Source organism: Equus przewalskii, chromosome 26, assembly GCF_037783145.1.
Source record: "Equus przewalskii isolate Varuska chromosome 26, EquPr2, whole genome shotgun sequence".
Lineage (NCBI taxonomy): Eukaryota > Metazoa > Chordata > Mammalia > Perissodactyla > Equidae > Equus > Equus przewalskii.
This window is the reverse complement of record NC_091856.1, coordinates 10906349-10933135: the sequence shown is the minus strand read 5'-3', so window position 1 is coordinate 10933135 and position 26787 is coordinate 10906349. Positions and strand designations below refer to the sequence as shown.

Below are 26787 nucleotides of genomic sequence, written 5' to 3'. Positions count from 1 at the left end.
GCTCTCTCCCTCTTTGGAACCTTCTATGTTTTTCTCTTTGTCCCTGGCACTCTGAAATTTTACAATAATGTGCCTTGGCATAGGTATTTTTCTTCATCCATCAGTGTACCCTCTTAATCTGGACACTCTTCAATCCTGAAAAGTTTCTGTGTTTCTTGGATGTTTTTCTTCTCTTATCAATCCCTGAAACTTTGTTGTTCAAACGTTATGCCTCCACTTGATCTTCTAACTTTCCTTTTTCTGCTATTTTACATCTCTACTTTTTTAGCCTAGGTTTTTTGGGGTAAGGTACAACAAAATTTCATCTTCTAACTCATCTGTTGAATTTTAAACTTCTACTTTCACAGTATTTCTTTCCAAGAGCTCCTTTTTTATCCCTTTCCCAGAATATTTCTTTATTTCTCTCTCTCTCCTTACAGAAATAATATCCTCTTTTTGTTTCATGAGTTTAATATTTCTCTCTCTGTGGACATTAATTACATGTGTTTATTTTTTAGTTATTGTTGTATGTCTTCTTCCTGCATTAGTTCTATTTCTTTTAAGTTTTATTCTGTTTTTCTGTTATTTGATTTCTGCTTTGGTACTAGTGTTTTTCCTAAAATATTTTTGTATTTGTGATCTTGGTTATCAGCTCATATTTTGGAATGAGACAAATTTGAAAGCTCTTTGAGCATGGGTGGGACGTGTTCACAGTGGGCGTCACTGTAGGGGATTTTCTGACAGCATTATTTCCTTGCAGGGAAATAGCCCCATCTGTTATCATCTGTAAGTCATCTCTGTTAGTCTATTCAGTTACCCTTTGAGGAAACTTCCAGAGTCCCATCTGTGAGTTATAAGCCTTATTACCAGTTTCCTGTGACTGAGGAGGTAAAGGAGGTTGGAAATCTCAGTATTTGGCAGGTAGCCATTCACTTATTTGTTTCTGACTGGTTCTGACCCCTACAGCTGTCTCTGGCATTCCTGAATGTTCAACCTTTCTAGACTACTGCATATATGTTCAACCCTTCAGGAATACTGTATATTAAGTAGAATAGGCTAAACTGCTGTAAAAAATAGACACTAAAATAAATAACATCTCAAATACAATAGGATTTTATTTCTTCTTCTTTAAGAACTAAAGTGAGTTTTCCTAACTGGCAAGCAGCTCTTCTATACATGGTGAATTAAGGACCCAGGCTGCTTCTTCTCTTCTACCCTCTACAGATAGGCTTTACCGTCTGGAGAGTCCCACTGTCAACTGCATCTAGCCAGCAGAAAGGTAGAGGGAATTTTCAAGATGAAAATAGTTAACAGATAGTGAAATAAATTCATGGCTGCAATGTAGTGAAAGAGAACATCAGTAAGTGCTGCTAGGTGCCTAGACAATCTCCTAGTCACTTTCTCACAGGTTTTAATTTTCCTCAAATCTTTGTGAGTTAAATTTTATCTCTCAGTGAGAAAGGTGAGGTTCTGAGAGAGAAATAATTTTCTCAGGTTCACTTCTCATAAGTGGCACGTCCAGGGATTGAAGCCAGAGTGTAAAACTAGTTCCATTTACCATTTCTTTTTAAAAGATGTGTGATCTTTAAGGTAGTTGTAGATTTGTGGTGGAAAATAGCTTGTAAACAGTATTTAAAAAGAAATGTTTTTCAGGGCCGGCCCTGTGGCCGAGTGGTTAAGTTCGAGCGCTCCGCCACGGTGGCTCAGGGTTTCGCTGGTTTAGATCCTGGGCTTGGACATGGCACCACTCATCAGGCCACGTTGAGGCAGCATCCCACGTGCCACAACTAGAAGGACCCACAACTAAAATATATACAACTATGTACTGGGGGGATTTGGAGAGAAACAAAAAAGATTGGCAACAGTTGTTAGCTCAGGTGCCAATTTTAAAAAAAAAAAAGATGCCTAAAAAAAAATGTTTTTCTGTGACTTAAAAAAAATCCCTAAACTGACTAAAAAACACATAAAGTAAGGACGTTGAAAATTTTTGTTGTTTATCCTAAATTTCTGACAAGTTGTCCAAAGGACAGATAGTCCAAAGCTAGAGAAATCTGGATTATTAAAATAGGCTAATGTGATATAGAGCAACTGGTAGTTATTTGAGATTGGGTGGACTGAGGTTGTCTATCTGAGGAGGTAACAGGAAACATGTATCATACATACAAAAGTGTATATAATGTATCTGTACACTTTAAAGAATAATAATAAAGTGAATGCCTGTTACCCTGACACCAAGCTTAAGAAATAGAATGTTGCCAGTAACTTATATGTCCAATACATGTTCCTTTCTGGTCACATTTTCCTCCTTACAACACCCTCCCGACCTCCCTCAAGTAACCATGATCCAGAATTTTGTGTTAAAAATTGCATTCATTTTCTTTAAAATTCAACTACATTTGGGGCTGGCCCCGTGGCCGAGTGGTTAAGTTCGCGCACTCCGCAGCAGGCGGCCCAGTGTTTCGTTGGTTCGAATCCTGGGTGCGGACATGGCACTGCTCATCAGACCACGCTGAGGCAGCGTCCCACATGCCACAACTAGAAGAACCTACAACGAAGAATACACAACTATGTAGCGGGGGGCTTTGGGGAGAAAAAGGAAAAAATAAATAAAAATCATTAAAAAAAAATTCAACTACATTTGTATATAACTTTAAACAATATATTCTTTTGGTTAGCCTATATTTTAGAACTTTCTGTAAATGGAATCAGACCATTATTATCCTGTTACTTGATTTTTAGCTTTGACATAAGGTTTTTGAAAAATCACGTATGTTGATGCAGTCACAGTAATTAATACATTTCTCTGCTGTATGCTATTCCATTGTATGGATATGTCTTTATTTGTCCATTTGACTATGATGGACAAAGGTGTTTTGAATTTTTAAATAAGTATTTCCTGTTTCCATGTGAAGAATGTCTCTAGGGCAGGGATCCCTAACTTTTTTGTGCCATAAAACCCCTTGGAAATCTTGTGAATTTATGGAACCCTAATGTTTTTATATGTCTAGAAAATACATAGGGTTACATAGAAAACAGATTATATATGGCTAGAATCATCAAAGTATAGAAGTAAATTCTTGATAAAGAAATAGACCTGCTTCTTTATTAAGGTGCTAAATAACAAGATCTATCGTTGGATTTATCAGCTATCATAATTTTGAAGTAGTGATGAACATAAAAGAAGTTTTGACAGATGTGCCACAAGTGTAACTAGAATTTGATAATCTATGATATTTATTGGTCACAAAGTCTCAGGTCCTGTTAATAATATTGTGGTTTGTTGCCTATATTCATATTCAAATGAAATGCTTATTTTCAGTTAGAAGTTGGTGACAGTAAAGATTTTTCCCATCCAAGTTACTGGACCCCTTGAATTCTATCCATAGACCCCTTGGGGATCTGTGTACTGGGGGTTATGAACCACTGCTCTAGATTATTTACCTTGGAGAGGAATTGCTGGGTCATAAGGTATGTACATATTCATCTTTACTGAATAGTGCCAAACTGTCTTATAAATTCATACCCTTAATAACGGCATATGAGGTTTTTCTGACCAATTTTTCTATTACTGTTCATTTAGTCTGATAAGTGTGAAGATGCATTTTTACACCTCCCATAACAGACGGGTATCAGTTCAAGGGTGGTGGAAATTATATGAAGGGGGCAAAGGCGGCAATCCACTTGATGATGTTCCTGCTTGGTTTTGTCCAAAGGTCAGACTCCTGCAAATCTGCACAAGGAAGAGGAAACATGGATCCAATGCTGGCCCAACTGAATAGGAAGGCAGTAGCTGTACACGTGAACTCCGCATTCTCGTATTTGGTGATACATGCCTGGGTAAGTGCTCTCTTGGTGCTGTATTCTGAGGCCACTAGGTGGTGGTATAGTCTAGCTTTGCCTTTATTAGGTCTCAGTGTGTGCATATGTTTATTTTTGTTGTTATTTTTGAGTTCCTGTAATTTAAGCTATAGGTATTTATTGTGGCGTTAGCTCACAGTTCCTTTTTTGGTGTGTGTTATGCGAGATTATGTTTTGGGGAAAAAACTTCAGTAAAGGTGAATTACCATCACGTTTATGGGTTTATTTTTATTATTATTAATAAAAGCAGTTGGTAATAAAAAGTAATTCAATTTTCATTCAGTGCTTCCTTAACAGTTTCCTATTCATATCGGTGAATATTTCTTAAGCACCTGCTGTGTTTTGATCAGTGAATTAAATACTGTGAGAAGGAAAAAGGACTAGATGGTTCTTCTTGAGCTTGTCCACATGTCCTGATATTTCTCTATCAGCCTCTTTGCTTCTGGTCCTCTTAACATAAGTAGCAGGAAATATTTGTGAGCAGCTCAATATTAAATATAGTGTGAATTTATTTAATGTTTCTATTAATAAAACAAATTGTTTTTATTACTAAAACATGAACATATGTGTTTAATATATATCCATTATATCCCTTTTTAGATATCCCATATTAATTAGCTTTCTTTATGTTTTCCATTGGAAAGTGAATTCTAGTTCTGATGACATTTTAAAACTTCTCATCAATAAATGTAATTATGTCCTAAAATAGGCCTTGCATATCTATTGCTTTGAATAATCCTCGTGCTTCCCACTGGAGTTGGGAAGAAATGTTATGGGGGAAGTATTTCTGACCCTGTGCTATTTGTTTTGGAATTTTTTCCAAAAATGGCCAGTTTCTTTACTAGGTATAAGTTGAGACACCGTCTAGCTTTAAATGGACTTAGTTTGTGACATATTTTTTTCCTGAAGTTTCTCTTTCAAATGAACACCCATTATCCAGTGTTCTCCAGTGTATTTTTCTTTAGCTCCACAAATTGTCCCAGGTACCTTCTAGCTGAATAATCACTTCACTTTTTAATCTGTTTTAGGTTTCATTGACCATCACTGATTACTTTTGTAGCGTCCTTATAATTTGTTTTGTTTTATTTATTCTGAATATTGTATTGAGGACCAGAGCATTAATGCAAGGGGCTTGTTGACTGTGTCCAAACACAGAGGGCCTGTTGTCTCTTTTGCCCCTTGTTAGGTCCTTCAGGATACAGCCTAGGATTTTCCCAAACACATTCTATCATCTAAGTTCAAGTGTCCCTCTGTCTCTTATGAAAATTGACAGACACATAGTTTATGGGAAATCAGCACTACTCAGATTAAAATTCCCTCTGAAAAACACTCTAAGTTGACTTTTCAAGGTAACTTAATAGTACGTATTCCTAGAAGTAGGCTTCATATTCAAGATGATTTTCTTCTCAAATAAAGGCATTAAGTATTAAAAACTATAGTTCATAGTTTTCACACCCTGTGAAATCATATGAAGTTCTCACTCAGTATATGGAGGCAGTATAATTCCTATTTCATAGTTTTTTCACTGACTATCAGATGGTCCCGAGCCTGTGTGTTTCTTGGAAAGAGGCGTGTTGGTTGATGCATGTTACCAGAGTCTCGTTTATGATTATCTCATTAATGAGAGCTGGTCTTTCACTTGCTTGGTTAATCCTTTCCTCATTCCTGTTTAGCCGCCCTTCTCATTTTTAAAGAGGTTTTAGTGAATATTTACTTAAAATTTTCAAATCACATATCCCATTCCTATTGCTCTTTCTCAGAGAAACCTATTAGGTAGAAACCTAATAGGTTGTCACCGATAACCTATTTCACAGACAAGAGAACATCGGATTCCAATGTGCCTGATATCAGGCAGGAGCTTCAAGTGTATTGTCTTTTACTTAATCCCTTCTTATTCTCTTTCATTTCAGTTTGTGAAGTTTATATTTCCATTTTACAGATTAAAAGAAAAACATTGAACAAGAAGCTCAAAGAGGCTAGGAGACTTGCCAAAAGTAACAAAGTAAGTAGTTTAGAGCTGGTTCATTCATTTTAATTACTCTCCAATAATCCAGTGTTTGAGTATACCATAACTTCATTATTCTTTCCCTGTTGATATTTAAATGTTTCCTTATGTTTATTTTATACATAATGCTTCAGTGAGTAACTTTATGCATATCTCCTTGGGCACAACCTATAAGTAGAATTACTGAGTCAGCTTCACTGGTTCTTGCTTATTTGATCTTTAAAGTATCAGTTCATACTCCCACTGGCCGTGAATGGGATTTCCTTTTTCTCTACATTCTTTCTAGTTCTTCCACTGTAAGACTTTAATATTTGCCTATTTATGTGTGAGTAATAGCTCAATTTGATATACATTTCTCTGATTTCTTATGAATTGAGCATATTTTCATAATTTTATAGGCCATATTATTTTCATTTTTTGAGATCTCACTTTATTAGCATTACCCAATTTTCTGTTCTATTGTTCATATTTATCTCATTGATTTGAAGCCTTGCTGAAAATGCCAGAAAGAGGAGCATGGTGATGTCAAAAGTGCCTAAGGTAATAGGTGACCTTGAGTGTTGGCTTCTTGCAGAATCCAGAGAGACAGACCTGCTCAGCGGGATGGACGGCAAAGGCTCCTACCAGGTGAAGGGCTGGAAGCTCACACAGCAACAGTTTGTGGCCCTTTTGTGGAAGAGGCTGCTGATTGCCAGACGGAGTCGCAAGGGATTCTTTGCTCAGGTGAGAAGTGCTGTTCCAGGCAAGGACTCGGCCTCATGGGTGGTCCCCCTGACCAGTGGAGGCAGGATGGCATCGTGGGTATGAGATGGATGCTGGAGCCAGATTATCTCTCTTTCCATCTCAGTTCTGCTTCTTGCCACTGGTGTATCTGCGGGCAAGTTACTCCTCTGTGCCTCAGTCTCCTCAGCTGTAAAATGGGGACAATAATAGGACCTGTGACATGGGGTTGTTATGAGGGTTAAAATGAGTGAGTGCTTAGACTAGGCCTCACATTAGTCATTATTATTATTATTATTTTAATATTAGTTTTATTGTAGAGGAGAGCATAACAAGGACAAATTTAGAAAACCTGGCTGGGCAAATTCAGTTTCCATAACCTGACAACTGATATGCCCAGATGCACTTGACATATGAACTTATTGGAAATATGATTTTTCTCTAAATTGATGATTAACTGCAAACTGATAGGAAAGATAATCAGAGAGGTCAGAAAAAAATTGTTGAACAGAGACAATTCGGTACTCTTATTGCCTGTGTGTCAGTGTCTGCATGCTAACTGGCTTGGTTAGGAGGGAGAAAATTATTCCAGTCTATGAAGTCAAGTAGCACAGAGGAAGAGTCTGCAGAGATTCTTGCCTACACACTGCGGGTGATGCAGAGAGTGTGAGTTTGGAGCATCCAGACCTCGATTTGAATTCTGGTTCTGCTACTTATTGGCTGTGTGACTTTGCGCAAGTTACTTAGTCTCTGTTAACTTGTTTGTTGATTGATGAGAATGATACTACTGCTTAGAGTTGTAAAGGTATTTGAATGAGGTAATTCTTATTTCAGTACTTTCCCATGTAATTATTCACTCAGTGATAATTTTCTGCATTGAACTTTAGAACCAAGGGCATTATTTGATTCTTTAAGTTTTTTTAAGGATAAATAAATGGAAAGAGCTTAGAGTTTACTTATAGAGTGTGTACAAGTCATTATTCTCAGAGAAGGTACACATATGAAGTTTGAGGAGGTACAAGAGGATTTAGATAATTATCCATTTTGAGGCCATCAAGGGAGACAATGGCTGCTTTCCCTTTCTTGGAGACATTGCTGTAGAGTGGGTTTATCAGAGTGTGGGATCTGAATGGGTCATCTAGTCTCGGTCTCAGATTACAAATGAGAAACTGAGGCCAGAGGAGGAAATGACTTCACATGGATCCGCTTGTAGTAGAGACAGAACCAGACTTCAGGTCTTCTGGCTTCTGGTCCAGGGCTTCTCATCTCAGCCTTCCTCTGAGCTGAGCTGGGCTCATGGCCCAGTGTGTCTTTCTCAGGTTTTCAAAGGGAAGACGGCAGGACTCAATGTTCTAAGTCACCCTGACATGTGACCACTGTTTACTCTCTGAAGTTTTCAGCTTAGTGCCTCTCCTAGGTAGCTAAGGCTGGTAGCTCCGGCTGCTAGCTTCCAGATATCCCTTAAAGGGAAGAGATTTAGTTTTTAGACTCCACAGCTTCCAAGCCATCAAGAATGCCTTGGTGGAGCTGGAGTATGGGCCCTGTGTTCCTCATTTGCATGCTGGCTGGTCTGGGTGCTGGCTGGATGTGTAGGAGCTTGTCGTTTGGTTTTTCTAAAACTTGCTGTTTTTCTGGCATTCCTTTTCCCCCTTCGCCCCTTGGTTATAGATTGTCCTACCAGCTCTGTTTGTCTGCATTGCCCTGGTGTTCAGTCTGATTGTGCCACCCTTTGGCAAGTACCCCAGCCTGGAACTTCAGCCCTGGATGTACAATGAACAGTATACATTTGTCAGGTATGTGTTGGCCTTCCGTACCCAAGGAGAGAGGTGAGCTCAGGCAGACCAAAGGTGTTTACTATGCTGAGGGCCAAGGGGAAGTGATCTCAAGATTTCCACAGTGGAATGGATTTTATCTGCTGTGGTTAAAGCCCCTACACAAACGAATATTGGACGCAAAGAACAGCAGTGAACAAAACCTGAAATAATAGTTCTCTGTGGCCGCATTTGAGCTCCTTTCCTCCTTATACTGCTGTTGTCAGGAACCATCATATGTGTTTATGTAAATAATCTGCCCTTGCAGAAGAAATTTTTGAGCTATAGATAATAGATAATATCAGAGCAATATAGGCCAACAATATCAAGCATTTATTATCTAAAATTGCAAAAGAAATCTTTGAGCTATAATATCTTTCGATATTTATTTTGTTTTTAGTGCTGAATGGATTCCGACCCCTAGCGAACCTGTGGACAGCAGAGCAGAACCCTGCGTAGTCTTTTTGCGCCATCCTCTCCCCTTCCAGCACTGTATCAGACAATGCTCTGCTGCTATTCAAAAGGTTTTCATGGCCAATTTTTTCAGAAGTGGGTGGCCAGGTCCTTCTTCCTAGTCTGTCTCAGTGTGGAAGCGCCACTCAAACCTGTCCACCGTGGGTGACCCTGCTGGTATTTGAAATACTAGTGGCATAACTGTCAGCATCACAACAACACACAGCCACCACAATATGACAACCGACAGATGGGTGGTGTGGTTCCCTGACAGGGAAATAAACTCGAGCTGTGGTTGTGAGAGTGCTAAATCTTAACCACTAGACCAGCCGGGCTATGTTTAATTTTTGTAGTTTAATCACAGGGCTTCCATATACTGTCAAAGCATTGCATCTCCAAGTTCTTGTTTTCTGCACAGTACAATTCAAGCATTTATTATCTATACTCGTAGGTTGTAGATACTGGCTAGTGTTTGCTCTTTAGACAAAAATAACCCCTACTCTATAACAATCCAGTGCTTCAAACAAAAGGATAAAGGAATTTCTCACTCTTGTTCAGCAGAAATTTTCTTCATTCCTGTAGTATTGATAGACCTTCAGATGGAGGGGATCATGTCAGTGATATAAAGACAAAGGATACTTAAAAAAAAAACAAAATCAATCAATCTATGTATCTATCTATCTATCTGTCTGTCTGTCTATCTATCTATCTATCTCAGGTTTACTTTATTCTTCTATGCTTTCTATTCCAGGCTCACCCTGTGTTGCCCAGGGCTGTGGAACATGGGCGGGTTATGTGTTTGTAATCTGTGCCCAGTAGTCTGCTTTCTAATTGTCCATGCAAATATTCAGTCAATAAAATCTGCCTCCCCTTTCCTAGAAAACCCTGGTTTTCTGTGCCTAATGGATAATTGTGAAAGTACTCTTGAAATACTGATCCTTAATGAATTTTACTTCATATTAAAATACATAACATAAATGTGTATATGCATGTGTGTGTTTATACATATATATGTGCACACACACATGCAACTTTATACATATTTATACAATCTCCACTTTAGAGTCCTGTCATCCTGATACCTAATGTGTGGCCAGGGTCTGAGCTCCTTGTGGGTGAATCTGTGTTTTATTCATTTCTGTTTTAAGAACCTCGCACACAGGAAGTGCTTAATAAAGTGTTTAACTTAAAAACTTCTTTACATCCCAATTCCTAGTTTTAAGGAACTACTGAGCTGGCTGCTTCTCACGTACCCACATTAATGACATTCCTGAGGACGTGGAAACCCAGGAATTCTTGAATGCCCTCACTAAAGATCCTGGCTTCTGGATCCCATGTATGGAAGGAAACCCAATACCATGAGTGCCACTTTAGACCCTCCATGGCTGGCTTCTTGTGCTTTTCACCTGTTTTGATTTCTGAAACACCGACTGCATTTATCAGCTGCATGCCACACTGTGGCCACCATCATTGGTCCTTTGAATCATTTTTTATCTTAAAAAAGCTAATATAGTAACCTAATCAGAACATCTAGGAACAAACATCTGGGGAGTCTAACATCTTGCAAAGCAAATCATTATGGACATTTTTTACTGCTATAGAATATTAACATTGAATTTAATAGCTCTTTATACTTACTGGTCAAATGCTTTCTCCTTTTCCCCCTTCCACCAACTCCTGTGCTTAAGCGCAGCAGTGGGCTGCCATTATATATAATTTGCAGTGTGGCTTATCAGCTTCTCCACTTTAATAAGCTTAAAAGATGACATACTTTTTGTAATAACGCATATTTTCTTCTTTTAAAGTCATATATTTTTATTACATTTTTCTTCAAAATCCCTTTTTAAGGCACTATTTAAATAAATTCAGTGAATACCCATAAGCCTCTAAGTGTCTGGGTGGGAGAAGGCGAAGGTTGGTCAGGAGATAACTGAGTAAGACAGTGAAGAGAGGTGAGGAGCTTATAAGAGAGCCCAGTGCTGGTAGAGGTGGCTTCAGTTTTCCAGGCTGGAAAGACAAGAGGCACAGCCCTGACTCAGAGGCTACAGTTTGGATGAAGAGCACGAGAGATGTGCATTGGAGGCAGTCTTAAGGCAGGATCTCTATACTGACAACTCAAATTTTAAAATTTTAAGTTTTGTAAAAAGTGGTGGAACTGAGGGGAATTTGACTGGGACACTTTCCAGTGGCATTTAACTTTATCTCAGCCAATCATTTCTTGAATATTTTAGAGTGTGAGCTTCAGCAGGGCACCCTGTCTTCACTTAGACTTTTCCATTTAGTTGGTTGCTTTAGAGAGAAAACTAGAGAGCAACCCACAAAACTGTTTATTCAATTTTTCAGTACATACAAGTTAACAGAAGAAGTGTGGCTCTGCTTTAAGTTGGAGAATTATGAACCTGGAAGGACACTAGAAATAACTTGTTGAAACAAATCATTTCATTTTATTTTTTTTCATTTTATACACTTTATTTTTTGTTGGATAAATTTGACATGCAACATTGTTTAATTAAGGTGTATGTCAGAAACAAGTCATTTTATATTTTTATTTTACCCATGGAGAAAATAAGCCCCAAGAGGGTGAGTGACTAGTTGGTGGTCTCACAGTAATCCAAGGGGGCTGCCTACTTCACAAGTGAGTCTCTTGCCTGTGTGACTGAGCAGGTGGGGGTGCAGGGTGGGCTGGGAGCTTCTGCTTGGCAAGAAGGAGTGGATGACGTATCATTCAGGAGGGTTTCTTTCAGTCCTGATCTTAATTCTTGCCAGAGGGAAAAGTGTGTGAGTTTGAGGGCAGGGGGCTTGGACCACATTCTTCCCATATCTGAGGGTGCTTAGCCTGTTTCTCTATTTTGAAAAGTCAGCCTAGGTTACTGATTTGTTTGTGTTTAAGGCAGAACACAACACTCTGGATCAATGGGCTGTGGAAGAGACACTGTGGCCTCTCCCACAGTGGTGGTGACACAGGACAGGCTGTGACAGGTCCAGCTTCATCCCTGGTTCTGCCACAGATGAGCTGGTGACCTTGTATTGGCCACTCTGAGTCCCTGGGCCTATTTCCTCATCTTTGAATTAGGGAGGCTGGCTCATAAAACTTCTGCGGGTCTCCTCAACTCTGACATCCTCTGAGACTCTGAGTGTGGGAAGCAGTGCTGAGCCATTTTTTCTGAGATGGATTTCAGGAAGAGGCCTGCTTGTGATCTCTCTCTGCTGCTTTATCAGGATTCAGGTTGCAGGGTGAGGACAAGCAATTTTAAATGGGTGTAACAGCTAATCTATTCATCAGTATGATTCGGATGAACAGTATGAATCGAAGAAGTCATCAGGCATAGCCAATGATGCTACTCCCTAAATAAAAACGTTTTGTGACTATAAAGCATCATATTTTACTGTCTATTGTTTAGTAGTTTAGAAAAGTTTCCTGGAGGAGACTTTGGCTTGGCATAAGTGAATGGCCAGTGCCAAGAGCAGAATGGACCAGGTCTTGGTGGTTGGCTGATGGCGGTGCCTGGGCCCTGTGGGCAGGTTTGGTCACACTGTGGTCCACGTTTGAGGGACATGTGTCACTGTTGTCCTTGTTTTGTTTTCTGCCCCAATTCTGGTCCATAAAACACATGTGCTTGGTTTACTTTGAATTTAAAAAGCTGCTAGGGGCCTGGCCTGGTGGCGCAGTGTTTAAGTTCGCACGTTCCGCTTCTTGGCGGCCCGGGGTTCACAAGTTCGGATCCCGGGTGCAGACTTGGCACCGCTGGGCAAAAGCCATGCTGTGGTAGGCATCCCATGTATAAAGTAGAGGAACAGGAGCACAGACGTTAGCTCAGGGCCAGTCTTCCTCAGCAAAAAGAGGAGGATTGGCAGCAGTTAGCTCAGGGCTAATCTTCCTCAAAAAAAAAAAAAAAGCTTCTAGTTCAGTCATATCTTATTTGATAAGGAGGTTTTTGAATTGGTTTAATCCAAAGTATGTCTTATATCCTAGTAATGCTTTTTTGCCAAATCAGATTCTCAGAGGGTCCTGTGTACTCAAGGACAGTTTTTCAGGCTTTTTACGTGGATTCAAGAAGGATTTGGATGGAAGAGGTGTTATCAAAACCACCTATTTTCCCTGCTTTTCAACCCATTTGTCCCTCTTTTAGTTTTGAAGGGAGAGGTGGAACTGGGAAAGAAAGAAGGAAGAATACTTGAAGTCCGTTCATACCTCTTGGAAAATGAGATACCTTACATGGATGCCTCAAAACTTACCTCCATCACTGCTTCCCACTTTTCCTCTTGGCCTTTTCTTCAAGGGCCAGGACCCACAGAACTCTGAGCAGAGCAAACTAGACCCCCCTATGGTGGCCCTCATGCTAGGAAAGAGCCACAGCCTGTCTATAAGCCCTCCTTAGCTTGTCTGGTCAGTGTCCCTCACTGCTCAGCCTGACTCCACATCTGCTTGCCTTGAGACCCAAGTTCAGGCCTGAGCCCACAAGGTTGGAGGAGCAGCTGTGAGATGAATGATCATTCTTTACTCAATGTCTCAGATGTCTCAGTCTGTCTGTAATCAGGCCCAGGCTCCTCCCCTTTCCTATTTAGTTTCTATTAGCCCCTAGGCAGCAATCATAGAGTTAAGAGATTGCCAGAATCCATTAGAGGAGGCCGAGGTCTAACTTTGTCTAACTTTGGACTTTCTTTGAAGAGGAAATTCATCTGAATGAAGCTTGTATATACTCATGTGATGTTTTCTGCTAAGGGATATCATGTTCCACACCATCTGTGTTTTAATTTACGCTGTTCTTATAGATATAGTGGGTTTCCCCTGGGTGCCATTACTTCTCAATCACTTTCTCCAAGTCAAAATTAAGGATGCCATCAAACTAGTGAAGAAACACTTGAAGCTGGCCAAGGTACTTTATGCATCCCAAGACATGTCAGAAAAATGGGCCCAGAGTCCTGGTACATGGGAGTAGTTGGCATGTAAATCAGATGACCTAGCAGCTTATTGTTTAAGACTACTGAATAAAAGCCATCACTGGCATTTACCGATCTTGTGTCAGCCAAGGCTGAGCTACTCTGTATATTTAATAATTGAAAGTATAGATTCTGGGTATGGAGCATGGCAATTATTGTTTCTACTTATCTCCCACAGAATATCAATATAGGTCACTATGAATTTTATACCATACCTTGTGTAATGGGCTTATAAGACCATTCTTATAACAATGTATTAGAATTTTTGTACCAGATTGATATGCTATACACTGTTGTTTTCAAATTTATTTACAGCTGTAAGAATCTCACTTATTTGCATAGTATCCCACTAATATTTCTGTGTTTATTGTTTTTAAGTGACACCAGTCCTTTGTCTGTGAGAACTTACAACCTGCTGCTCTTATAAGGTCAAGAATAGTGGACCAAAGTGAACGCCATTAGGCCACTCTCAGACCTCTTTCAATGTTTTCATTTTGGTACTGGACTCTTTTTTTAGACTCAGTGAAATCAGTTTTGCATTTGAATTTTCAGTCTTTTTGACTTGGAAATAATCATGTTTTAACTCTGAATAAAATAAACTGATTTTATTTATTGGACAGATGTTTTCCCCTGGGCATCAGATATTCATGTGTGTTTGTGTCCTCCTTGATTGAGTTCTCAACTGCATCAGTGACCCCTCAGATTCTCAATGACTTTCTCTTTTCCGGAAGAGCATGTCATTGGACATCCTTGTGTCCATCTGTGTCATCTCTGTGACGTCCTTCATCCCAGCCAGTTCTGTTGTCTTCCTGATCCAGGAGCAGATCAGTAAAATGAAGCACCTACAGATCATCAGCAGAATGAAGCCTGTCATCTGCTGGCTCTCCAGTTTTGTCTGGGACATGGTAAGAACACTGGCCCGCTGCTACTTTATAAATCTCCATCAGGGCTGTGGACTGGATGAAAGAGCCCCTGGCTATCACCAGGAAATGTTTTAGCTAGTCTAAAGACGAACAAAAAAGGAAAAAGGCAGAGGCAGTTATACACTTTCATGACACCAAACATGGTGTAAAGCATAGAGCCAATCTCACACCAGAGAGACCCTCTGTCCACAATGACTGCAATTGATACCACCATCACATAATTTCCTAAAAGTGACAACTTTTCAAAGGAACACTGAAGTGGAAGACAGTCAGTCAAAACTCCAGTGCCTCTAACCTGTCTGATAGGTTTTAACCTCGAGATTCAGGCTATTCTCTGCCTTAGGAGGAAATTCGTCTGTCCTTTGAATCCCTGAGGACCAGCAAAATGAGAGTTGACTGTGCTTCCTGTTTTTCAATTTTCCTTCAGACAGCTAATACATAATTTACTATGTTGTATTTGTAATATATGTTAGAAACACAAAATAATATAGCTGTAAATATAGGAGAGCTCGGAAGTACCAAGTCTAGTTTAAGAAGGCTGAGGCACTCAACTAAAATAAAAATTAAAGTTATTTGTGGGAAAATCCCAGCACATCTGTGACAGTACTGAAGAAATTCTCCTTGTAGGGTTACTATCATGCTATTTACTTGAGGTAACAAAATTTACAATAAAGACAGTACACTATTACTGTCTCATTACCTTATAGCAACACAACGATAGCTCCAGAGAAGAGGATAAAAATATAAAACACAATAAAAAGAATCAGAATGGTTATATAGGCTTTTATTAGGGCAAACATTTCCATAACCATAAATCTCTCATTAAAACAAACAGATGTCCCAAGTATCTCTCTTAAACAGTGATCCAAATTGAAGTAAGAATTAGTAAAATTAACTGTAAATGAAGACATTTCAGCATATAAACCAATGAATCTTCAACTGAGATTTTTAATACCAGGACCTAATAGTATTTTTCAAGTAAGTGATGAATTATTAATGTGAAAACCATAATTAATACAGGTGACACAGATGATATACTTTTCCATAGTAAAGAAATATGTTTAATGTTTTTATGAATCCTCTTTAGTATTACAAAATAAACTTTATTGGAAAAAACTTTGAAAATCTCAGAAAAACAGAAACAATGAAAAGGTTGACAATGTATATAAATAATTAAAAATATTATCACAGGCATGGAAATGTAATCATTTGAATATAATAAAATGCTATAAAAGCAGAAGCTTGTCAAAATAGAGAATAAGAGATATTCTGAAACAAGTGAAAAATCAAGATCTTGTAGTAATTAAAAGTATTTTTATAACGTATGACAGTTACTGAAATGCCAAGGGGAAAATGAACAGAACTAGTTCCTGAAGTTGTCGTGACAATGTAAAAAGGTAGCTTTTAAAAATGCAAGGGACATAGTGAATTAACTCACCACCTCCTTCAAATAAAAATGAGAATCTCTTGGGAGAATTTAAGCACCTTTAGCAGACACATCTTATGGCAGTTAATGAAATGCTTCGTATTTCAGTGGAAAACTATTTCAACGGTGAAAATGAGGTAGGAATCAGAAGCATATTCTGCTGAGACTCAAGGAAGTTAACACTTTCTCGAACTGGAAAAAACATTTCATAAGAAGGCATATAAAGTTATTGACTGAATCAAATTTGTTCTAAAAATCATTCATGCCTAGTGAAACAGCTTACCCGCTGCCACAACTCTGGGATCCTCATGAGACTCATGTCTCCCAGCTGCTCGACTATCTGCACTCTCATTCCACCAAAGAACGTGAACTGCAGAAATAAACCAGAAATAGGATCTGAGATTATGGCATTATTACAAATAAGAAATACAGGAAAATCAGAGTGTTGTCTTGTTCTTTAAATCAGAATAGTGAGTATCAAAAAGGTAAAAGTATGTTGATAAGATTTCAGAGGGGTTAGAGATTTGGGGGAGAAATTTATAAATAATCAAACTGCTTTTATAGATGAAGAAAAAGAAAGCTGGAGAGGGGAAGTAAAGTAACAGATAAAAACACAATCAAGACTAAATGGAAGTTTCATGACTTCCTAATACATTTTATTTTATTTAAAAAAAGCAAGAGTATAAAAATATTGTGTTTACTACTGATAATTTGGATGATACAAAGAAGAAAATAAAAAGTAACAATCCTAACTGCCAAGAGAAAACCTCTATTAATATTTAGTGTATTTCCTTTAAAAAATATGAGTAAAATCAAATTAGGGTCTTACTGTATATTATGCTTAGTAATAGAGTTTTAAAAATCAACAATGAGTATTTTCTATGGCAATAACATTAATTTTTAATGGTTATCTGAATTCCTCCTTATAGATATAACAACATTTTACCCCAACTAACTCCTTATTGTTGAACAATTAGATTATTTCCAATATTTCAATATTCTATGACATACTGAAACAAATATTCTCGTGCATAATTTTTAATAAAATTTTTATAATTAAAATGTAACGCATTTTAGCTTTATATGAAAATGCAGATAAAAAGTGAAAATAGGAATCATTTCTATACCACCCAGAAATAACCACTTTTATATTTGGTGTATCTCCTTCCATATTTATGTATATCTGTATGTATTTTTATATATATTTATAAATACATAAACACATATAAGAATATATGTTTATGGTTATATAAATACAAGAGATATACGAGGCATATATGTATATTTCTGTATTACATGTCTATTACATAAAGGGTAATACCCGGGGCCGGGCCGGTGGCACAGTGTTTAAGTGCACACATTCCACTTCGGCAGCCCAGTGTTCACCGGTTCGGATCCCAGATGCAGACATGGCACTGCTTGGCAAGCCACGCTGTGGTAGGCATCCCACATATAAAGTAGAGGAACATGGGCACGGATGTTAGCTCAGGGCTAGTCTTCCTCAGCAAAAAAAAGAGGAGGATTGATTGGCAGCAGATGTTAGCTCAGGGCTAATCTTACTCAAAAAAAAAAAAAAAAAGAGGGTAATACCACTTTGTTTCCAATGTTTCCCTATTGTAAACAATGCTAACATAAACTTCCTTAGAGCAGCACCTACATGTGTATCTATAATAACAATGTCGTTGACAACTACTACTAATGTTTAGTAGGTGCTTACTATGTGCCAGGCCTCGTTTTACAGTTTTCATGTATTAACTCATTTAGTCTTCATAATAATCTTTGGTGGTAGGTTATGATTATCATCATTTTATGGATGAGAAAACTAAGGCACAGTGAGGTTAGGTAACTTACCCAAGGACACAAAGTTATAAGTGATGGAGCTGGGATTCAAACCCAGGCAGTCTGGATCTGATTATTTTCTTAATATACCTCCTAAAATTTAAATTAAGAGAACCAAAGAATATTTCTTATATAGATACAGTTATGGATATACAGTGTATATATTATACACTGTGCTCCAGAAGTGAAGTAATGATTTATACTTAGCATATTACCATTCTCCTAGAACACTGAGAACGAATTTAAGATGAAAAAGTGTGTGCACAGGGGCTGGCCCCGTGGCCGAGTGGTTAAAAGTTCATGTGCTCTGCTGCAGGCGGCCCAGTGTTTCATCGGTTCGAATCCTGGGCGCAGACATGGCACTGCTCATCGAACCAGGCTGAGGCAGCATCCCACATGCCACAACTAGAAGGACCCACAACTAAGAATATACAACTATGTACCGGGGGGCTTTGGGGAGAGAAAGGACAACAATAAAATCTTAAAAAAAAAAAAAAAAGTATGTGCACAGTTTCAGTAGTTTTCTCTTATTAAAAGTTATACATGTCCATTGTAGTAAATTAGAGACTTAAAAAACTTAATTTCATCATTCAAATATGACTATATATTTTATATCCTTTCAACTTTACTTCTTGTATTACTAAACACACCTACACATCCCATGCATATTTCCTAGACTATTGGCAAAAACAATTAAAAAATTAAGGCTTTTTATATATATTGTCAAAAATTTAGGGGGAAAAAATTAAGCCAATCTGAACCGTACACAATATAATAGTACTTATTTTTCCCTGACCTATCTAATACCAAATCTAATATGTCTTTATTAGGTGAAAAATGGCGTCTCATTATAGTTTTAATCTGCATCATCTTTAATGCATATTTAGTAGTCATCTGTGTATCTACCTTTGCATAAGTTCTTATTTTTCTTTTGGATTTCATTTATGGTATTCTGAGAATGCACAAAGTTTGAGGCTTTGTATAATAAAATCATCAGTTGATTCTTTTTTCCTTTATAGTTTCCTCATTTGCTTTTTGGCTTAAAAATATCATTCCCATCCATATTATTAAATACATGCAGCTGTATTTTGTTTTAGAAATTCTATGAATTCAATTTTTTATTGAAATCTATAATCTACATTTTATTTTAGTGTATAGTGTGAGATAAGCATCTAATAATTTTCATAGTAATTTTTCTCCATGCATTTTCCAACTTGAACATACATCTATTTTTGTATAGTCTGACTCTTTTCTTATACTATATTACTAGAAATTGAATTTCTGGGCAACGATCAGCTCAGCTTTGGATACATTAGAGGTTTGAGATATCCATTGGGCATGAAGTGGAGAAGACAAGGAGGCAATTGGATATTATGAGTCTTTCAAATATTTATTAGCTATTCTAAGTCATTTATCCTTTCACATAAACTTTACAAACATTTTTCAGTTTGCCACAAAAAAATCCCTGAAATTCTAATTGGAGTATCTTTCAACTCTATAAGTTAAATATCCCCAAAGCATGTTTTATTAAATACATTAATATACTATATATATAGTATATATACTATATATACCTAAGTAGTGGGAAATGGGTAGTTTTTTCTTTGGGCTTGACAGTGTTTTTAATATTTATAATAAGTATGTATTACTTTTTCACCCAAAAACAATCTCCTATCCCATGTAATGTTACTAAAAAAAAGTCACAAAAGGTCCAAACTTCTAGTTCTGGGGATGTAATACACAACATGATAACTATAGTTAACAATATCATATTATATATTTGAAACATGCTAATAGAGTACATCTTAAAAGTTCTCATCAGAGGGGCTGGCCTAGTGGCATAGTGGTTAAGTTTGCATGTTCTGCTTTGGTGGCTGAGGCTTCATGGGTTCAGATCCTGGGTGCAGACCTATACACTGCTTATTAAGCCATCTTGTGGTGGCGTCCCACATATAAAGTAGAGGAAGACTGGCACAGATGTTAGCTCAGGGACAATCTTCCTCACCAAAAAAAAAAAGAAAAAGTTCTCATCTCAAGAAAAAAACGTTCTTATCATGAGAAAAAATATTTGTAACTATGTGAGGTGATGATATTAACTAAACTTATCGTGGTAATCATTTCACAATATATACATATATCAAATCATTATGTTGTACACCTTAAACTTATACGATGTTATACGTAAGTTATATCTCAATAAAACTAGAAAATAGAAAAAATCAATAAAAGTACATTTTGAGGAAAAAAACGATGATTAAAGGAACAGACGATTTCTTGAGGTTCCTTGCAGTTTTTAAAATTTTATCATTTTGATGTATCAGGGAAAAGAAGTTCAGTATTTGAAAAAGGCTTCATAAGGTATTAATATTCTAAATAAATAAGATGTATAACAGGTTTGTTCAATCCTTAAAATTATAAGAAACTAAAAATTTGGCAATAAAAAATAAAATATATTCCATACTGAGAACAGAGACAAACCGACCCAAGGAACTTAAGTAGATCACCAATATACTTTGCAGTTTCATAGAAGAAATGGACTTACTATACCTCGGTTGAGTGCTCCATATTCTGTGTGGAAAACTCCAACTAGTTTTGAGTAGCCTCGATTGACATGAGTATGAACTGCCCTTTTAAATGGATCACCCCACAGAGCTGGCCCACCAGGTTTCATCTGAAAAGTAGCCAGTTCATAGACTCCTAGAGGAAGGAGAATTATTATTTTACAGGACACATCCAAACAATTTCTAATCACGTTTAGTTTGGTTCCAGTGGAAGGTTAATCTACATATACAGATTTGGAGGATCATACATGTATACATGTTTATGTAGATATATTAATAATTTTCATTGTTTTTTTTGCTTTTATGTTTACAAAGTCCTTGTCCTAGTTTAAGGGTCAGTTGTTAAGCTTATCATACAGAACAAAGGAAAAGGACTGAAAGCTATAAGTAAGCTATTGTCTAAAATATATTTAATTGGTAAAATTTGTCAGTAAAACAGTGACACTTATAATGAGAATGTGAGAGTTTTATAATGGCATAGGATTTTTTAGCTGCCTGAGTCTATACTTTTAAAAAAGAACTGAATAAGGAAGTATTTTCATTCTCTTACAGTTCCATTCTTCTAATTTCTACTACTTTTTTCTTTATATAATTTCTCCCACAGGGTTCCATTTTTAACAGGAGCAGCAAGTAAATAATGGACCTGAAGTGACTGCCTCAGCGTTTTTAAAGAAAAGAAAAACCCTAAAGGAGATGGTTTTATTATTCCTAAATAACCAGGTAAATACTTGAAAAGCATTTTACCTTCTGGATGGAATATAAGGTGGGTGGAGAGAAAGAAACTAGGGGACAAGTAGATTTGAGAAGTAAAAAAGGAAAATATGCAAAAGTTACTGAAAAATCATGAACAACCCAGAGGAAGAGAACCAAGATTTGAGACTGAGAAGCCAGCTAGTTCATTTAGACGGTGCTGAAAGGCAAGGGGCATCTACATGGGTAAGGATCAAATAAGGCTTTTCAGATCTCTTATTACATAAAATGCACTACAAAGTTGGGAATAATAAGGGAAATAAAATAAATTTAAATTAGCTTATGCTTTTTCTAATCTGACCTTTGTTTAAAACTGGATTGAGGTAATTATTTCTTTAAGTCAGCAAGAAGTGAAATCAGCAAGAAGACAAATCTTTAGGAATTATTTTCAAACTGAGAAATAAGAAAGAGGAAGAAATAAAAGTTAGACTACAGTAATACAACTTGGCAATTTCAGTTCATTTATTACCCCAATTTTATAAGCAAACGTACAAAATTATTTAAGATTAGTTATAATTTATGGAAAAGTACTTTTATATTTAAAAGTTTATATTATTTAAAAATTATGACAAAATATCGCACACTATCCATCACCTACCCACACATGTTCCCTGCTTTCAAGGCCCAGCTACTCAACCTTTACTCACCATGTCAACTTTTCTATAATACAGCTAAACTTTAAGTATCAGTAAGATACCAACTTGGAAAAATACTTCATCATTTAATGCTCATTTTTTAAAGGATAAGCTAAGAGCTCCAATTTATTTTTATCTCAATGATCAACATATGTGCCTATATTAGACAAAGGACTAAATTCATTAATCCTTTTCCGGTAGAACTTTAGTTTTTATAGTTTAAAGTCTTTTGTATTTTCTCCATCAAAATTCAAAGTGACTAAGAGGGAAGGACTTACCTTCTTTTGGAGGTTTTTCTAATTTGCTCCATGGCACCAGGTAAGCAATCTCACTCTCTTGTTTATCAATAAGAGCCAAGTTGGGAATGAGAAATTTTTCTTGCCATTCCTTGTCTTTGGCCAAGGCTTTCCGAACTTCAGTTCGATGAGCAAAATTATCTATGGGAAGAAAAGGAATAAGAAAACACTGTACTTTTTCTGAATTTCACTCAACTCAGCAAATTTTCATTGAGGCTGCATAAGGACATTGTGTTATATCAGTGGATACACCAACATATATAGACGTGACATCTGTCCCCAAGTTTCTCATGGTCTAAGAGGGGAGCAGAAATGTAAACAACTAATGCTAATGTGAGACAGGCGGCTTTATAGGCTCTACCACTTGGTAGGTAGTTGTGTGACTTAGGTAAGTTATTGAATCTTTCTGTGCCTGGTTCTTACTCTGTGAAATGGGATAATGATAATAGCGTCTACCTCCAGGGTTGTTGTGAGAATTAGCTACCTGGTTAGTACTCAATATATATTCACTATTTGTATTAATTTAATTTGAGGCAATTAAGTTATAGTGCCAGTTTAGAAAAAGGCAATTTTTCTTTGGTGGTGAGGGGTGGTTAGGTCAGGGTACACCCTGAATTAAATTTAACATAAATGAAATTAAGATGCACTTTTATAGCCTCTTGTTCTTTGAACAAACAGCTTATAAAGAAATAGTGCTGATTCTTTTACTTATTTTCACCCATTCTTTTTACCCAGTACTATTTCTTTTCTGTTTGATACGAAACAAGTATAAACATGTACTAACATATGGGCATAGTACTATATTTACTGTTAGGACCTCATAAGACTCATGGTAAAAGAGTTTTCTATGGTTCATGCTGCAGGTAAGGAATAACATTTATCTTAGCCTAAGTAAGTTATATCAGGACCTTACTAGTAATTTTTTTAATGGGATACAATTCAGCTGGTGGCACACTAAATTGTGCATAAATTGTTTTTTAATGGGGTTTGTTATGTTACAACATGGAAAACCCCGAAACTATAGCCATGTTAAGTATAGAATGAGCACTTTTCATATTAAAGTATTTTATGCCTGTTAACTGTGGATACTGATGACCAAACAATAAATGAAATTATTGAAAGTTCTTTGGCTATCATCATGTCCTGAATGTGGACTTCACTGAAGATCAGACACTGAAGCAAGAAACACTCTGGGAATTCCTGTAGCCTGTTCTTCTTCCTCTACTAAACCAGCGGCAGGTTAGCTTCAATGTGGGGAGAACTCTGATTCCTTTTCCTTTACCTCCCTAGACTGTATAGTGACAGTGAATTCCTTGAAACTCTGGGGTGCAGAAATAAAACAGAAGTGGTCCTGAGACATAACAGAATGATTAAATCTTACAGATGGGTGAGGGCTTCAAAGTTAACTATCATCCTCTATCAACCTCCATTTCCCTAAAGCCCCTAGATGTTTGAATGATACCTGCTAAAACTGATATCCAGTCCTGGCTTCAATAATAAGAAAAAATAATTCTACTTTTCTTTTATGATCTTAACCCATGTGGGTTCTTGCAATCACTACTTTAAATTTTTCATAAAGCATCTTTATAATAAATCATTCTAAAATTTTCCTGAGAGTTAAAGTCTAGTTCACAATTTTATGACTTGAAATTTGAGGTGCCACATTTTCCTATCACATTCCCATATGATAATATTTGTTCCAGCAATGGGCTGTTAGAGGTGTAATCACTGAGTTTATTTGTTTTGGTACTGCTTTTTAAAAGTTTTATTAAGCTGTGTATATCTATAGTAATATAGATCCAAGAACTAAGTCTCATGTAACATCCAAGAGAATGAAAATCTGTACTGAATACTTAAGCAGTTGACTCATACCATACTTCCAAATATGAAACACTTTATTCATTCTGCCTCCAAATTCTACACTCCAAAATCCAACCAATTCAGAATGAGCTGTCCGAAGATGAACGTTTTTCTTAAAATTTTCCAGGAACTCATTCATCTTTGAGGGCTTAAGATAATAGGTACGGAATTCATAGAACGTTCCTTCATATTGTCTGGGGCCTGTAGCAAAAGATGAGCACACCTGAAGAAAGATAAGGCAAATTTAAGTATTTTGGGAAGGCACGGTTTCTAATATTATGTTACAACTAATCTGAGTCTGGAAACAAGGGACACTCAGTAGAATCATAATCTGTGTTTGTACTTCTGTTGTCGTCTCTCCATAGACACTTGTTTAGAGAGATGTCAATAAAGGTAGCTAAGTATTTTAAATATATAGCTACTGTTTCCTAGAAAGGGGTCCAATTTTAGTCACTTTTTCATGAGAAATTGCTCATAAGAAGGCACTGGGGCACCTTCTTTACCTAAGAACTATAATTTGGATCCTGATAAATTTTACAAATAGTGTTTCCTTATTTAGCCCATATTCCATCTTTAATCAATAATATATGTGTTAGAGTTAAGCATTTTAAAAAGTTTTATAAAATATACAGGTATTTTGGCTGGCATAACAGAAATGTGTTCACTAGCAAAAAATTGATTCTTTTTTAAAAAGGTTCTTAAACAATGGAACTACGCTGGGGAGGAACCATGAGTGCTTCAGGATCCTGTATCTCCACATTAGGGCTCATCTCCACAACAATGACTTTCAATTCACTTAGAACAACTGGTCCACGTTTAATTAACTCAAATTTCAGAATAAAGTTGTAAGGAATAATTCTTCGCCCTCCCCCAGTAAAGAGAGAATCAGAAGGATATAGACTGTACTGCTAATCTCCGGTGAAAGGGCCATTAATGCCTCTTCCTTAGTTTTCACCAGAAAGTCAGTTTCTAGGTTAACCCCCTTCTTGTCCTGCCCGTTGAGAAAGGAGTACTAGTCTAAACATCTAAAAGAAAAAGATCTCTGGTTAGATTCCGATAAGCCAATTCCCTACAGATAAGGCTGACACAAAAATCTACCCAGCATACTTCTCGTCTAAGGTTGAGTTTATCATATTTGCCGCGAGGTTCCTGACCCGCCCGGCTTGGGCGCCGAGCGCAGGAGACACCGGGCAGCTGGGCAGCTGCTCCACCGCCCGCACCCTGGCCTCCTCTTCAAGGTTCTCTGCAAAATGCTCGGGAGCTGCCTATTTCATTGAAAGCCGGGAGGCCGGTTCTGCCGCCAGCGGCGGGTGGACGTTTTCTCCTGCTGCCTCCAGTCTGGAGGGGCCGGCTTGTCAAGCGACCAATCGATAGTTGAGCCCACACCAGGCGGCACAGGCCCCAGCGCGCCGAGCACAGGAGCGGGGCTGCAGGGACGCGGGGGCCGGCGCTGCAGGGGTGTCCTCAGGGCCGCCTGGCACCTGGGCCAGAAACCCTCTGTCCACGGCTGTCTGCGAGCCGCCCGGGAGGCGACACTGGCAGCGGGTCTTCCCCCGTCGACTCCCTTCCAGCTCCCGCGCATCCCGGGGTCCGCGCCTCCGGGTTCTGGGACTCGCGCTAGAACGTCGGCGGCGGCACCGCGCTCGCAGGTTTGACGCGCCAGCCGGGTGGGCGCATGCGCGGGGCCGCGCGCTCCCGCAGACGCCCGCTCCGCCCCTCCCCCAGAGCGCGGCCTGGGCGCGTCCCCGCCGCCGGTACCTGAGGCGCGAACGTCCGCGCGGCCAGAACCCTGGTCAGGCAGCTTCGGAGGCCGAGCATGGCGCCGCTTCGAGCGCAGACGGCAGCCAGCCGGGATTCTCTCGGAGTCTCGTCGTCCTACGCCTTCCCGACTGGCGGAGAGCGGCGACCGCAGCCAGGGCGGCGCAGGCTCGGGGCGGGCCCGGCGGGGTCAGCTCCGCCCCGACGCTGGGGAGGCGCGGCCCGATCGCCCAGTCCGCCAGGCGGGCCGGCGTGGCGCGTGTGTGTCCGCACGGAGCCTCGGGTCCCGTGGGTTTCCTCAGACCGTCTCACCCGGGACGTCCGAGGGGACGTTAGGATTGGCTGAAGGCTGAGGTCGCTCCCGGACCTGCTTTCCGGGCCCGTTGCCTCATTTCCACGCTCAGTTGGGAACGACTCGTGAATGTGTGTGTGGACGCGGGTGTCTGTCCGTGAGGGGGAGGATGGATGCGCAGGTGTGATGCTTTGTGTTACGATGGTGGAGGGTTTTGTTGGGTATGATGCCGACTAGGGAGCCTTCGCTGTTTTGCACTAAGTGAATTCTCCTCCCTCGTCGCCGCCTCCAGCGTGACGTTGTAAGGCTCCTAACAATTTACATTGTGTTTCTCAGGAGCTCAGAGGAGTGGGGGCACCGAGCTAGATATGAAAAAGTCATAGTTAAACATACGTGGTTAAAACTAGATAATTCTGTAAGCCTTATACGCGAAACAGTTGACCTCTGATCTGGTCTTGCCTATCCCTGATTATTGGTCATCAGAATAAACACCTTCAACATTTCAAGCTCTTTTTTCCTCTAATGCCTGCCTTGGTATTTAAATAATAAGCATTGTTTGCCATTTCTTGATTTTTTTCGGTTATAGATAGTGTCTAGTGACTTCCTTCTGTGGAAGAAGAGGATTTGTCTCTTTTATACTGCTCCCTCCAAATAACTTATTTTCCTGTATTTAATAATGC

At 38.5% G+C, this 26787-nt stretch overlaps 2 protein-coding genes across 13 annotated transcripts in view; one reads left to right on the top strand and one right to left on the bottom strand.

Moving 5' to 3' along the window:
• The window catches only part of LOC103555520 (phospholipid-transporting ATPase ABCA1-like), a 74346-nt gene that overhangs the window by 6228 nt on the left and 41331 nt on the right, over nucleotides 1-26787 (top strand). For 2 of the 12 annotated variants that reach the window (XM_070595998.1, XM_070595999.1), the window contains exons 2-7: nucleotides 3693-3816; nucleotides 5777-5839; nucleotides 6417-6565; nucleotides 8231-8355; nucleotides 14586-14672; nucleotides 21121-21236. In XM_070595998.1, coding sequence (XP_070452099.1) covers nucleotides 6446-6565; nucleotides 8231-8355; nucleotides 14586-14604 — 264 coding nt within the window. In that variant the 5' untranslated portion in view covers nucleotides 3693-3816; nucleotides 5777-5839; nucleotides 6417-6445 and the 3' untranslated portion in view covers nucleotides 14605-14672; nucleotides 21121-21236. Of the gene's footprint in view, nucleotides 1-3692; nucleotides 3817-5776; nucleotides 5840-6416; nucleotides 6566-8230; nucleotides 8532-8773; nucleotides 14385-14585; nucleotides 14673-18271; nucleotides 18455-21120; nucleotides 23322-26015; nucleotides 26289-26787 lie in introns of those variants that run through there. The other 10 variants (XM_070596000.1, XM_070596001.1, XM_070596002.1 and 7 more) reach the window with 10 other exon arrangements.
• LOC103555524 (protein NipSnap homolog 3A) lies at nucleotides 15460-26138 on the bottom strand. Its single transcript, XM_070595993.1, has 6 exons — nucleotides 25816-26138; nucleotides 24070-24280; nucleotides 22180-22338; nucleotides 20503-20652; nucleotides 16400-16486; nucleotides 15460-16308 (listed from the first exon to the last, which is right to left on the bottom strand). The coding sequence occupies exons 1-6, from the start codon at nucleotides 25873-25875 to the stop codon at nucleotides 16232-16234; spliced, it is 744 nt and encodes a 247-aa protein (XP_070452094.1). The 5' UTR covers nucleotides 25876-26138; the 3' UTR covers nucleotides 15460-16231.

What these genes read in the sequence shown, in the direction of transcription:
- LOC103555524 (XM_070595993.1), bottom strand. Translation starts at nt 25,875, where the DNA reads ATGCTCGGCCTCCGAAGCTGCCTGACCAGGGTTCTGGCCGCGCGGACG. An exon ending in CGCGGACGTTCGCGCCTCAG is followed by an intron (nt 24,281 to 25,815) that starts GTACCGGCGGCG and finishes ATCTTTCTTCAG; the next exon opens with GTGTGCTCATCTTTTGCTAC. An exon ending in GTTTCATATTTGGAAGTATG is followed by an intron (nt 22,339 to 24,069) that starts GTATGAGTCAAC and finishes TTCTTCCCATAG; the next exon opens with ATAATTTTGCTCATCGAACT.